Source organism: Scyliorhinus canicula, chromosome 8 (assembly GCF_902713615.1).
Source record: "Scyliorhinus canicula chromosome 8, sScyCan1.1, whole genome shotgun sequence".
Taxonomy (NCBI): Eukaryota; Metazoa; Chordata; class Chondrichthyes; order Carcharhiniformes; family Scyliorhinidae; genus Scyliorhinus; species Scyliorhinus canicula.
The window spans coordinates 127,212,581-127,227,278 of record NC_052153.1 but is presented as its reverse complement, the minus strand read 5'-3'; the positions used below and the strand labels follow the sequence as shown (position 1 = coordinate 127,227,278).

At 44.6% G+C, this 14,698-nt stretch overlaps 1 protein-coding gene across 5 annotated transcripts in view; it reads left to right on the top strand.

Annotated features, from left to right (window-relative positions):
- The window catches only part of LOC119970492, a 309,781-nt gene that overhangs the window by 284,941 nt on the left and 10,142 nt on the right, over positions 1–14,698 (top strand). For all 5 annotated transcript variants that reach the window (XM_038805212.1, XM_038805211.1, XM_038805213.1 and 2 more), the window contains one exon: positions 1,131–1,274. In XM_038805212.1, coding sequence (XP_038661140.1) covers positions 1,131–1,274 — 144 coding nt within the window. The remainder of the gene's footprint in view (positions 1–1,130; positions 1,275–14,698) is intronic.

Below are 14,698 nucleotides of genomic sequence, written 5' to 3'. Positions count from 1 at the left end.
AGAGTTCCACAGATTCACCACCCTCTGGCTGAAGAAATTCCTCCTCATCTCTGTTTTAAAGGATCGTCCCTTTAGTCTGAGATGGTCCCCTCTGGTTTTAGTTTTTCCTAAAAGTGGAAACATTCTCTCCACGTCCACTCTATCCAGGCCTCGCAGTATCTTGGAAGTTTCAATAAGATCCCCTCTCATCCTTCTAAACTCCAACGAGTACAGACCCAGAGTCCTCAAACGTTCCTCATACGACATGTCCATCAAGTCTGCACCAATCTCCGAAAGTTCACCCGACGCAGGCCCAATCCCCTGTCCTAACCCCGTTACCCCCCCCCCCCCCCCCCCCCAAAACCTTTGGTCACTCAGGGGCAATTTAGAATGGCCAATCCAGCTAACCTGCACATCGTTAGACTGTGGGACGAAACCAGAGCATCCGAAGGAAACCCACGTGGACACAGAGAGAATGTGTAAACTCCACACAGACAGTCAACTGAGTTTGGAATCAAACCTGGGTCTCTGGCGCTGTGAGGCAGCAGTGCTAACCACTGTGCCTCTGTGCCACCCTATTTCCTGGGTACAAATATGCCCTGCGTGGTTAGCACTGTTGCTTCACAGCACCAGGGTCCCAGGTTCAATTCCCGGCTTGGGCCACTGTCTGTGTGGAGTCTGCACGTTCTCCCCGTGTCTGTGTGGGGTGCACCGGTTTCCTCCCACAAGTCCCCAAAGACATGCTTGTTAGGTGAATTAGACATTCTGAATTCTTCCTTTGTGTACCTGAACTTGCGCCAGAGTGAGGCGACTAGGAGATTTTCACAGTAATTTCATTGCACTGTTAATGTAAGCTTACTTGTGACAATAATAAAGATTATTATTATTATTGCTCTGCCATTTTAGTTTGTAACGGTGTTCTGGATTTACGTTTTCTATGATGTTTCTATCTTCAGTTGCCTTTGTGCATTATCTATCGGATCAATGCACAACAGTGTTTTATTGCTGTTTTTCAGAAGCAACAGCACAGAATATTGAGACAACTATAATTGCTCAACTTTATTGTTTTCTAATCTTTCAATTATAAATGTATTTTGTTTGTTTATTCCGTATAACCACAATGATTATTAAGAGCATCTTTTTATTTGCAGAAGTGCTAATTTCATATACAAATCTTAAGGATACAGCCTCTGAAACAGCACTAAGAAATTTTTTAACAGCTTTTAAAAACAGTGCTGAACAAATACAGGATGCAGTGAATGCACTGACGCCATTGCAAAATCAACATACTGCTGGTAAGAAATGACACATGAGTAGCGTATGTATTGTGTCTCAAATTATTCTACAATACTGGGCAGATGCCTGGATACCAGAAAGTCAACTGAAAGTGGACATTAGGCATTTCTCGACCAACTTCAGACCATTTGATATATGAAGGAGCAACCAGAGGTTTACAGGAAGAACATTTTAGCACTGCAGAACTGTATTATGTAGTACTGACAGTTTGCACAAAATTTCACGTCCATATTGTTTCATGTTTAAAAACCACAGAGCTTCTTAGTGCTTTCCCAGTAAGAGTTGTTATTGAACTGATCTAAAATTACAACTTACAGAGAGATTGTTGTGGTGATATGCATCACTGTAGATAACCCACAAGGGGTTAATGTAAGTACACGTAGACTAGCTAGACACTAGAGGGAGCACCAGAGACATGACACACAGACACTCAACCAATAGGTCAGTAAGATAGGACACGACCAATGGGCATTCACGATACACACAGAGGTTACACTACCACAGGGGGGCATTACACCAACCCATATATAAAGGACAGCACACATGATCTTCCTCTTTCCAGTGAAGACACTCAGTGAGTACAGACACAGGGTTGATTCAACATCACACCCACCACGTGGATTGTAGCAGACTGGTCGTCAGTCTAAGTAGCTATAGAAGGATTAACAGTTGAGGCGAATCCGAGTAGGAGAATTGTAAATAGTTTAATGAACGTGTTGAAGTTATCACCACATCTGAACCTTCCTTTGTCAGAGTGAACATCAAGCAGCTTATGCTACGCCAAGAGCATAACAAGACAATTGTCTCATGGCAGAGGTCACATGACTACAGCAAGCCAGCTAGGACATGTAGTACTGTTCCATTTCAAAACCCAAACATCCCTCTTTTCATAATGAACAAAAGACACAAACTTTCTTGTTTTTCCGAACAAACAAAATACATGTGTAATGACTGATTATGTGTAACTGTGTATTACCATTCCTATTATACACCCAATGTTCTCATGCATTAACAATGGTTCATTCAGCTAGTCAGTCTCTGCCTCTCTATTACAAACATAGGAGGGGATTTTTCGGCCCATCTTTCCAGCGGAATTTTCTGCTCTCACCAATGGTGAACCCCTGCCGTGGGTTACCTGGTGCCGGGGGTGGATTCAATGGGAAATCCCATTGACAGCGGTGGGATCGTCTGATCCCATTGCTGGCCTATGACGAGCCTCCTCCCACCGCCAAGAAAGACGGTGCGGGAGCACGCAGAAAACCACTCCCCAGTGTCTTTAAATAATGCCGGGGATGGTTATACATGTTACACGTTAGCGTTCTTCAGAGTGACTTTGTTGTGGTGGACTTCTTCCAACTAACCAAAGGAGCCCCAGGGCTGGGTTATAATAGATTATTCATGATTCAAGCATGGCGGGAACTACCCCAGAGAAACCACTGGAGGAGCATCTTCCTCTGATAAAAATCGGGATCGCAATGCTTCGGCCCACCCCACACCGATGGCAGCGGAATCCAGGTTCGCACCCGTGCATCAATGGGAGGATGCTAATGAATGCAAATGGATTCTAATGACCCATTTGCATCCACTTAGTGTGCCTGGCACCAGATTCACTGGACTCTATGGATTTTCTGGTCCTCCAAGCCGGGAATCACGTGGTCAGCAATCACAACAGCTATCACCAAATGTAAACTTGACATGGTGTACCTCGCGGTGGGCCAAGGGAGTATCTCCTGAAGGGAATTTCAACCAATGCCCATCCAAGGCCTCCCCCAGAATGCACCCCCTCGTCTAGAAAAGGAGACCACCCAGTGACCCTGAACTAGGGAACCCCACCCCAGGTACCCCCCACAGAGATGGCTTAACTAGAGGGACCCCCAGAGATCCCCAACTATAGAGATCCACAGGACACCTAACTAAATGAACCCTCCAAATGGACCCCCTAACTAAAGGGAGCCCCTAAATAGAGAGACCCCCTCACCGGGCCCCTCTAAATAGGGAGACCCCTCACAGGGATGCCATATATAGGGAGACCCCCTAAATAGGGAGACCTCCCCACAGGGACCATCTAACTGGAGGAAACCCCATAGGGCCCCGCTAACTAAAGAACTGCGACAGAGATCCCCCAATTAAAGAGACTCCCACAGGTCCCCCCTGGCCCCAGATGAGAGGCCCCTGTCTGGAAGAGAGCAGTTTAGCTTACAGGGAGGGTAAGGGTCAGTGGGAAAAAATGCAGTTGAACACTTACCTAGAAGCACCATGTGTCCATTCCTGGAAAGAGAACAGCTGTGACCTGTGTTTAAACCACTCAGATCCATTAGCTGCAAGCCATTCGTTTGTTTCTCCTGTGATTGACATCTTCCACAAACCATCCTAGAGAGTTAAGTGCATTCCAATCACACCACTTCAGCTTGAGTGATTTTGAAGTGCTGAACTGGAAACTGACAGCACTTAACACTCTTTGATGTGGTTGATGTTTTTAAACATTGTGGTTTCAGTATTCAGACTTACTCATCCATGAAGAGGATGAATGAAGCAATGCTCACAGCTATTTTGTGGAAGCCTCTGAACTGGACGGGTTGCATCTGAACCAGAGGGGCACCAATATCCTGGGGGGGAGGTTTTCTAGTACTCTTCGGGAGGGTTTAAACTAATTTGGCAGGGGAATGGGAACCGGATCTGTAGTCCAGCAACTAAGGTAGACGATAGTCAGGACGCCAAAGCACGTAGTGATGCAGTGGGGAAGGTAACAATGACAAAGGAGAGTACTTGCAGGCAAGGAGATGGGATGAAGTGTGTATACTTTAATGCAAGAAGCATCAGGAATAAGGTGGGTGAACCTAAGGCATGGATCGGTACTTGGGACTACGATGTGGTGGCCATCACGGAAACTTGGATAGAAGAGGGCCAGAAATGGTTGTTGGAGGTCCCTGGTTATAGATGTTTCAACAAGATTAGGGAGGATGGTAAAATAGGTGGGGGGGTGGCATTGTTAATTAGAGATAGTATAACAGCTGCAGAAAGGCAGTTCGAGGGGGATCTGCCTACTGAGGTAATATGGGTTGAAGTTAGAAATAGGAAAGGAGCAGTCACCTTGTTGGGAGTGTTCTATAGGCCCCCCAATAGCAGCAGAGATGTGGAGGAACAGATTGGGAAACAGATTCTGGAAAGGTGCAGAAGTCACAGGGTAGTAGTCATGGGCGACTTCAACTTCCCAAACATTGAGTGGAAACTCTTTAGATCAAATAGTTTGGATGGGGTAGTGTTTGTGCAGTGTGTCCAGGAAGCTTTTCTAACACAGTATGTAGATTGTCCGACCAGAGGGGAGGCCATATTGGATTTAGTACTTGGTAATGAACCAGGGCAGGTGATAGATTTGTTAGTGGGGGAGCATTTTGGAGGTAGTGACCACAATTCTGTGACTTTCACTTTAGTAATGGAGAGGGATAGGTGCGAGCAACAGGGCAAGGTTTATAATTGGGGGAAGGGTAAATACAATGCTGTCAGACAAGAATTGAAGTGCAGAAGTTGGGAACATAGGCTGTCAGGGAAGGACACAAGTGAAATGTGGAACTTGTTCAAGGATCAGGTACTGCGTGTCTTTGATATGTATGTCCCTGTCAGGCAGGGAAGAGATGGTCGAGTGAGGGAACCATGGTTGACAAGAGAGGTTGAATGTCTTGTTAAGAGGAAGAAGGAGACTTATGTAAGGCTGAAGAAACAAGGTTCAGACAGGGCGCTGGAGGGATACAAGATAGCCAGGAGGGAACTGAAGAAAGGGATTAGGAGAGCTAAGAGAGGGCATGAAAAATCTTTGGCGGGTAGGATCAAGGAAAACCCCAAGGCCTTTTACACTTACGTGAGAAATATGAGAATGACTAGAGTGAGAGTAGGTCCGATTAAGGACAGTAGCGGGAGATTGTGTATTGAGTCTGAAGAGATAGGAGAGGTCTTGAACAAGTATTTTTCTTCAGTATTTACAAATGAGAGGGGCCATATTGTTGGAGAGGACAGCGTGAAGCAGACTGATAAGCTTGAGGAGATACTTGTCAGGAAGGAAGATGTGTTGCGCGTTTTGAAAAACTTGAGGATAGACAAGTCCCCCGGGCCTGACGGGATATATCCAAGGATTCTATGGGAAGCAAGAAATGAAATTGCAGAGCCGTTGGCAATGATCTTTTCGTCCTCGCTGTCAACAGGGGTGGTACCAGAGGATTGGAGAGTGGCGAATGTCGTGCCCCTGTTCAAAAAAGGGAATAGGGATAACCCTGGGAATTACAGGCCAGTTAGTCTTACTTCGGTGGTAGGCAAAGTAATGGAAAGGGTACTGAGGGATAGGATTTCTGAGCATCTGGAAAGGCATTGCTTGATTAGGGATAGTCAGCACGGATTTGTGAGGGGTAGGTCTTGCCTTACAAGTCTTATTGAATTCTTTGAGGAGGTGACCAAGCATGTGGATGAAGGTAAAGCAGTGGATGTAGTGTACATGGATTTTAGTAAGGCATTTGATAAGGTTCCCCATGGTAGGCTTATGCAGAAAGTAAGGAGGCATGGGATAGTGGGAAATTTGGCCAGTTGGATAACAAACTGGCTAACCGATAGAAGACAGAGAGTTGTGGTGGATGGCAAATATTCAGCCTGGAGCCCAGTTATCAGTGGCGTACCGCAGGGATCAGTTCTGGGTCCTCTGCTGTTTGTGATTTTCATTAACGACTTGGATGAGGGAGTTGAAGGGTGGGTCAGTAAATTTGCAGATGATACGAAGATTGGTGGAGTTGTGGATAGTGAGGAGGGCTGTTGTCGGCTTCAAAGAGACATAGATAGAATGCAGAGCTGGGCTGAGAAGTGGCAGATGGAGTTTAACCCTGACAAGTGTGAGGTTGTCCATTTTGGAAGGACAAATCTGAATGCGGAATACAGGGTTAATGGTAGGGTTCTTGGCAATGTGGAGGAGCAGAGAGATCTTGGGGTCTATGTTCATTGTTCTTTGAAAGTTGCCACTCAAGTGGATAGAGCTGTGAAGAAGGCCTATGGTGTGCTAGCGTTCATTAGCAGAGGGATTGAATTTAAGAGCCGTGAGGTGATGATGCAGCTGTACAAAACCTTGGTCAGGCCACATTTGGAGTACTGTGTGCAGTTCTGGTCACCTCATTTTAGGAAGGATGTGGAAGCTTTGGAAAAGGTGCAGAGGAGATTTACCAGGATGTTGCCTGGAATGGAGAGTAGGTCATACGAGGAAAGATTGAGGGTGCTGGGCCTTTTCTCTTTGGAACGGAGAAGGATGAGGGGCGACTTGATAGAGGTTTATAAGATGATCAGGGGAATAGATAGAGTAGACAGTCAGAGACTTTTTCCCCGGGTGGAACACACCATTACAAGGGGACATAAATTTAAGATAAATGGTGGAAGATATAGAGGGGATGTCAGAGGTAGGTTCTTTACCCAGAGAGTAGTGGGGGCATGGAATGCACTGCCTGTGGTAGTAGTTGAGTCGGAAAATTTATGGACCTTCAAGCGGCTATTGGATAGGTACTTGGATTAGGGTAGAATAAGGGAGTGTAGGTTAACTTCTTAAGGGCAGCACGGTAGCATTGTGGATAGCACAATTGCTTCACAGCTCCAGGGTCCCAAGTTCGATTGCGACTTGGGTCACTGTCTGTGTGGAGTCTGCACATCCTCCCCGTGACTGCGTGGGTTTCCTCCGGGTACTCCGGTTTCCTCCCACAGTCCAAAGATGTGCAGGTTGGGTGGATTGGCCATGACAAATTATCCAAAATTCTATGATTAACCTAGGACAAAAGTTCGGCGCAACATCGTGGGCCGAAGGGCCTGTTCTGTGCTGTATTTCTCTATACTATACTTTCAAAGGTTCTAGAAAATCTTTACAGTTGAATAAAACATTCTCATAATATCTTTGAAACAGAAATCAAACTTTCTGTTTGATTCCAGGCATTGATAAAGTTTGTTTGTTTGTTCTTTCACTGCAGCATCAGGTAAATTCAATTTTAACTGCTTAAAATAGCAACTCATGTCTAGATATTTATCAATTCCAATTTCAAAAGCAGGCTAGGTGGATTTATTCTTTTATTCTGTGCTTTAATTCTCAAAACTTCTGGCTTCACTCGGAACTGAAAACTATCATTCTCTGTTTTAAAAAAGCACGAACAATCCATCTGACTCTGGCCAAGCACCCAATGAGTTAATACATCCAATCATAGGTTCCATTAAAAAACAGAAGCTGTGTGGAGATTTTTTAAAAATCAACTGTGTGATGTATTGGGTATTGTCTGTAAATTATCAGACACCTCGACCACTTTAGGAGCAAAACGTTTTATCCAGGTGCCAGTACTTGTATACGAACAAAGGTCAAAACAGGTTCACAGTTAAACCCAACTTTATTCACAATTCTCTCACTCACACAAAATATGACTCAGACCCTTAGCTAAGCACTAAGTATTACCCACATTTAGTGAAGAAGGCTGGCCAGGCTGTGATCACGCTATGTAAATATCTTCTCTGCATTCAGAGCCCAGGATCCCGACTTCTTGCGATGGTTGTGCGTGGGGGACTCCCAGGTCATTGCTGAAGATCGGTTCTGATGTTCCTTATTTTATACTGGTTCTGCTAGCAGTGAGTCATAGCTATACACCTACATCTGGCCTGCATTCTATTGTCCCATTCCGATTCAAATTCATTAATGGGAATAAACAAGAGACTCCATTTCATCCCAGTTAATTAAATCAAGATCCATGTCCCCTTCTCTGACCAGCTATTAGCCCATTATGGAGTCTGATGGCCTCTTTGTTTGTCGTTCATCCTGCTGCTAAGTTGATCACCTCCTGTCTGGAAGTCAGAACCTCTCTTGTTCTATTTTCTTTAATTTTGATCAAATTTCTCTTTTGTCTATCCTTTTTTTAAAACCAATTTCAATGTCCAATATTTGCTCATTAATGATAGATGCAAGGAATACTTTGTGAAATATTTTGTTAATCAAATCTCCATAAATGTTTTAGCTCAAATATTTTGGAAAGTTCAAATTGGATTGCTGCCAATATACAGGCTTATCTTTGTTTTAAGAACAAACTGGCTGTCACAATTCAAAATTTGTGCAGCTTAATTTCAAACTCAAACACAATCCTTTTAAATATCTTTTAAACAGAAACTCACAGCAGTTCAAATTAAATTAATTTTAGATCCCTTTCCAAACTGTATCTTTGAATGCATGATGCTTACGAACAAAAACCTGCTTCAACAATAACTTAACATGAATGTATGGCATTTCTTCAACTGGGCAAAGAAATTCAGAGTATGTATCATGGATCATGACAATGCAGAAGTCATGACTACCCTCACACAAGAGGAGCAAAGGAGTGCTTTCAACTGTCTTCGTTTTGGAGAACAATAAGGAGTCTGACAACACCAGGTTAAAGTCCGAGAAGTTTGTTTCAAAGACTAGCTTTCGGAGCACTGCTCCTTCCTCAGGTGAATGGAGGTATGTTCCAGAAATATTTATATAGACAAATTCAAAGATGCCAGACAATGCTTAGAATGCGAGCATTTGCAGGTAATTAAGTCTTTACAGATCCAGATATAGGGGCAACCCCAGGTTAAAGAGGTGTGAATTGTCTCAAGCCAGGATAGTTGGTCGGATTTTGCAAGCCCAGGCCAGATGGTGGGGGATGAATGTAGTGCGACATGAATCCCAGGTCCCGGTTGAGGCTGCACTCGTGTGCGGAACTTGGCTATAAGTTTCTGCTCGGCAATTCTGTGTTGTCGCGCGTCCTGAAGGCCGGCTTGGACAATGTTGGCCGAGCCGCATGAGTATGTACCGCGTACCTGGTGGTGGTGTTCTCACGTGTAATGGTGGTATCCATGTCGATGATCTGGCACATCTTGCAGAGATTGCCATGGCAGGGTTGTGTGGTATCGTGGTCACTGTTCTGAAGGCTAGGTAGTTTGCTGCAAACAACGGTTTGTTTGAGGTTGCGCGGGTGTTTGAAGGCAACTAGTGGGGGTGTGGGGATGACCTTGGCAAGATGTTCATCTTCATCGATGATGTGTTGAAGGCTGCAAAGAAGTTGTCGTAGTTACTCCGCTCCGGGAAAGTACTCAACGATGCACTGGTTGAAGGGTAATCTGTCAGTTGTGTCCCGTGTTTGTCTTCTGAGGTGCGTTTTTTTGCTGTGGCGTGTTGGAACTGTCGATCAATGAGTTGAGCGGCATATCCTGTTTGTACGAGGGCATCTTTCAGCATCTGTAGATGTCTGTTACGCCCCCACACCCCCACTAGTTGCCTTCAAACACCCGCGCAACCTCAAACAAACCATTGTTTGCAGCAAACTACCCAGCCTTCAGAACAGCGACCACGACACCACACAACCCTGCCATGGCAATCACTGCAAGACGTGCCAGATCATCGTCATGGATACCACCATTACACGTGAGAACACCACCCGCCAGGTATGCGGTACATACTCGTGCAACTCGGCCAACGTTGTCTACCTCATACGCTGCAGGAAAGGATGTCCCGAAGCGTGGTACATTGGCGAGACCATGCAGCACTGCGACAACGAATGAACGGACATCATGCGACAATCACCAGGCAGGAATGTTCCCTTACAGTCGGGAAACACTTCAGCAGTCAAGGGCATTCAGCCGCTGATCTCCGGGTAAGCGTTCTCCAAGGCGGCCTTCAGGACGCGCGACAACGCAGAATCGCCGAGCAGAAACTTATAGCCAAGTTCTGCACACATGAGTGCGGCCTCAACCGGGACCTGGGATTCATGTCGCACTACATTCATCCCCCACCATCTGGCCTGGGCTTGCGAAATCTGACCAACTGTCCTGGCTTGAGACATTTCACACCTCTTTAACCTGGGGTTACCCCTATCTCTGGATCTGTAAAGACTTAATTACCTGCAAATGTTCGAATTCTAAGCATTGTCTGGCATCTTTGAATTTGTCTATATATATGTTTCTGGAACATACCTCCATTCACCTGAGGAAGCTAGTGTTTGAAACAAACCTCTTGGACTTTAACCTGGTGTTGTAAGACTTCTTACTGTGCTCACCTCAGTCCAATGCCGACATCTCCACATCTTGGTTTTGGAGATAACAGATAGAACTGCTCGCTGATGACTGATTTCTGTCTCAAGTTGTTTGATTTTAGCTAAATAGGGGGAACTGTCTGCTTCAGGAGAAATGTCACTTTGTGGCTGAATTAACTTCCTCAAAGCCTCCCACTGAATCTTCTAAGTCTTCACTTGCTCTCGTAATTTCTGACTAAATCAATATCTTGTTCCAGATTTTGGACTAACAGCAGTAGATTTTTCTTTTCACCATGCACCTCAACATGTGTCTGCTGCTCTCAAAGTAACTGATTGCTCAGGACAGACTTGCTCTCCTGCAAGCAATCAGTTCCATTCTGTAGCGTATCTTTCAGCTCCCTTAACTCTTCGTATGTTTTACTCCATTGTAAGGCACGCAGATGTGCACTGTGGGCCAACTTATTCCAGACTTTTCCCAACTCACTGTTTTCTTTCTGAAACTCTTTAGAAAACCAATCAAGGGTATGTTCTTAATCTCTGTCACATTCTTCTGCAGCTCCCAGGGCATCATTTGCTCAGATGCTCCTGTGAAATTGTCCATCAGTCGCATTCTAGCATATTCCAAAGCAATTGTTATCTTTGCTTACACTATTCTACAATCTTGGGCATTGTTAACTCAGTTGGCTGGACAGCTGCTTCGTGATACGGTGCGATACCAACACCGCGATTTGAATTCCGGTACTGACTGAGGTTACTCATGAAGACTCCGCCTCCTCAACTTTGCCCCTCGCCTGAAATATGGTGACCTTCAGATTAAATCACCATCAGTCAACTCAGTGATCAAGGTGAAAATTCTACACATTTCCCAAGTTGCCATGTGAGCTAACTCCTATTGAGAACATCAAGAGGTTTTTCCCTGACTGGCTCTTAATGGTCATCTTTGATAATGGTTGACAGTCATGTCAAAATGAAATTTGGCTTTCTGATGTTTCACCTCGAATTTGTCACTCATGCCTGTTACTACTTCTAGTTTCAGTAGCTTTTTTGTTATCGGAAGAGTGATTTGGGTGCAGCGTGATATTAGCCTTTGGACTATCCTACTTACCATCCCTTCAGTCGGTGTGTTTCTCAACTTGAGGATTACCGTGTATACATCTGTGCCAGAGTTTCTCGATTTCATGATGATTCCTTTGGCAAATTTTACTGCCACCTCAACCGTCCCATTTTACTGGACATAATGCAGAAATGATGTATAGTGTTGAATTTCCCAATCCTTTGTGAAACGGTTGAATTCTTCATTCGTGGACTGAGGGCTATTGTCACTCGTCACAATGTCTGGAATGCCATAACAACTGAAATGTGCTTTCATACATTTACTATTTCGTCTGTGATCATTAAAGTGAGTGACTCTAACTCTCAGTAGTCAGAATAGCCATCTAAAGTGACAAGGTAATCAGTTCCTGCTATAATGAAGAGGTCTGCTTACATCTTCATCCATGATCTGTCTTGGCTGTCATGCTTCATCAATGGCTCTCTAGCTTATTTAGCTTGGTGTTTATTATAAGCACCACATTGGCCAATGTGGTCTTTAATTTAATTGCTCATGTTAGACTTATAGAGCATTTCTCTTGCCTTTCTCAGATATGATTCAATTCCGCATTTTTCCGCAAGGATGATGACTCTATTTCCTTTGTACCAGATGCCATCTTGGGCTTTCAATTAACCTTGGCATGCCCAATATGCTCTTGTGACCATTGATGTGTCTTTGATGCTAACAGACCATCCTTTCAATGCTATTTCTTGTAGCACTTGGAGAGTTGCATCTTGTTGCGTAGCTTGCTTGACAAGGCACTTGTCTGTCAGGTTCAATGTTTCTGCTAGATTGATGACTTTCAGATCGTGCCCAGCTGCTACTTCAGGTTGAATTGTTGTTGGCACATTTAGGGTTACCAGCCCAAGCTTTAGACTTGCTTCAGCTGAGATGAGTGGCTTGTGCACCCCATCTATGATCTGTAACTCTAAATCTTACTTCCTGCCAATGCATTGGGCTCTCAGACTAATGTATCCTCTTGGTATGAGTATTGTGCCATCGTATAGCATCAACCTTACTTTCAAGGTCTTTGTTTTTGGCTTGCCATGTTGAACCACTTTACACAAGTCTGTGAAGGTCACGATGTTGAATGATGTGTCAGTGTCTATCTGAAACTTATTGATTGCTTGATATTGTTCTGTGATCATGACTGTAAGAGTCGCAAACCATTTAGCATCTGCCAACTTGATGGAACCAACCTGCTGTGTTGTGTATTCTTCATTGGATTCTTCCGCTGATATCTCTTCAGGGGGCCATCTACATAGGCTAGTGTTGCTTTATTCTCACCGATCACTTGTGTGCAAGATGATTCTGCTTCTTTGAATTAAACAGTGCTTTCCTCATGCTGGCAATACTTAATTCCTTTGTATGATGTCCTCTGCAGTGTTTGCATCTGCTCTTTATCTGCCATTGCTCTGCTCTTTCAACATATGTATCTCAGCATAATATACCTCCTGGTCTGCTGTGCTTAACAGACATTCTGCAAGCTCTGCATTTGCAAATATGTCTATCACTTTCCTGAGTCTAAGTGTCTCTCATTAAGGAGTCTCGTATGTCTAAGAGAATTCTATCTATAATCAGATCATCTGTTAGCTGTCCACATTCACATGATTCTGCAAACTGCATGACTGCAGTCATATATTGTTCAATAGGTTTATTATTATTTTCATCTTAAGCTCTAGTGTTGAATACATAGCATTCATACATCACATTTACTAGGGGTTCAACATGTTTGTTCAAGGCATGTATTTGCTCTTCCTTCTTCTTTTTCAGGTGTTTTTAGCAGATTTGAGCATTTCTGTGTGCCTTTATGAGCTATGGCTTCTCTGCCACATTTCCAGTCTTTCAAAATTCTATTTTACCTCCACTTCCTGACACCATGGGCAGGATTCTTTGGTCCCCAGCTGCGTGTTTCTTGGCCGTGTGCTGTTTGTTGGCAGCGGGATTCTATCTCCCCGCCACTTGTCAATGGAATTTCCTATTATAACCATCCCACACCACCTGGAAACCCGCAGGCGGGAATGTGCTGCCGGCAGTAAAGGTTAATTACAAGGACCAGAGAATTCCGCCCTGTTTCATGTTTTAAATTTGCAGAGCTCAGAGTCTTTATTGAACTAATCAAAAATGGCTACTTACACTGAAAGCAGAAGCCACATGACTACAGCAAGACATATAAATGAAAAATTGAAAATCGTTTATTGTCACAATAGGCTTCAAATGATGTTACTGTGAAAAGCCCCCAGTCACCACATTCCGGTGCCTGTTCGGGGAGGCTGGTATGGGAATTGAACCCATGCTGTTGGCCTGCCTTGGTCTGCTTTAAAAGCCAGTTATCCCTGAAGACATGTAGTACTGTTGCAAAGCCCAAATACGGTTAATCCAATTGTAGACCTTCAGTGCACATTGCTCCCTATTGGAGTAAGCAATGAATCTGAGAGGTTACACTTTTCTGTTGCTTGCCTATTTAAATAAACTGAAATGATAATAACAGCTGGATTCAACAGAATTGAATGCAAATGCCTGTATTATACTAATACAGGCCATGCTATGTCTATATGAATACTGAGTTTGGAGAGAATGACTCATGACCAAAACACATTGGCCTGGATTCTCTATTTGCCGATGCCGAAATCAGGAAACGTGATTGGATTCAGAATAGCATCCGACGGCGAAATCACGGTAGGTGCCGGTTTGACGCCAAATCGGGATGCTCCGGCACCCCCAAAATGGCGTAAATGCATGGCCTGAAAGTAGAGTAGGCATGTCATTAGCGGGCCTGACACTATGCTCCAGGGTCTCCACAATTCAGCGCCTCCGATGGGCTGACTTTCGGACGGCGTGGTTCACTTCTAGTTCTAAAATCGTGAACCTGGACTTCCGGTGGCGGCCATGGGGTGAGTGGTCGCATATTTGGTAGTTCCCACTCGCGTTTGACACTTTGGACCTTTCTCCCTGATTTTCGGTGGATTTGATTGACAAAACAATAGACTGGTGAAGGAGAGGAGAAGGATTCCCCACCAGGGTATGGATTCGTGGACCAGAAGAGGTCTGAAAAGGAGAGAACAGTGGTCGAAGTCGGGAGTGGAGTCTGTGGCACAGGATAAGTGGCGGAGGGTCAGGAACCAAAACTGCCGGCCCAGTGGTCTACGGAGCAGCTGGTGGTCCTTCTCCAGGAGAAATTCGCTCAGCAAAGAATGGAATTCCTGGATCAGATTAAGACGGCGATTGACGGTGTGGATCAGAGATTGGAAGCCCACGGCCAGGCGATCCAGCATGGGGTAGGCGGTGG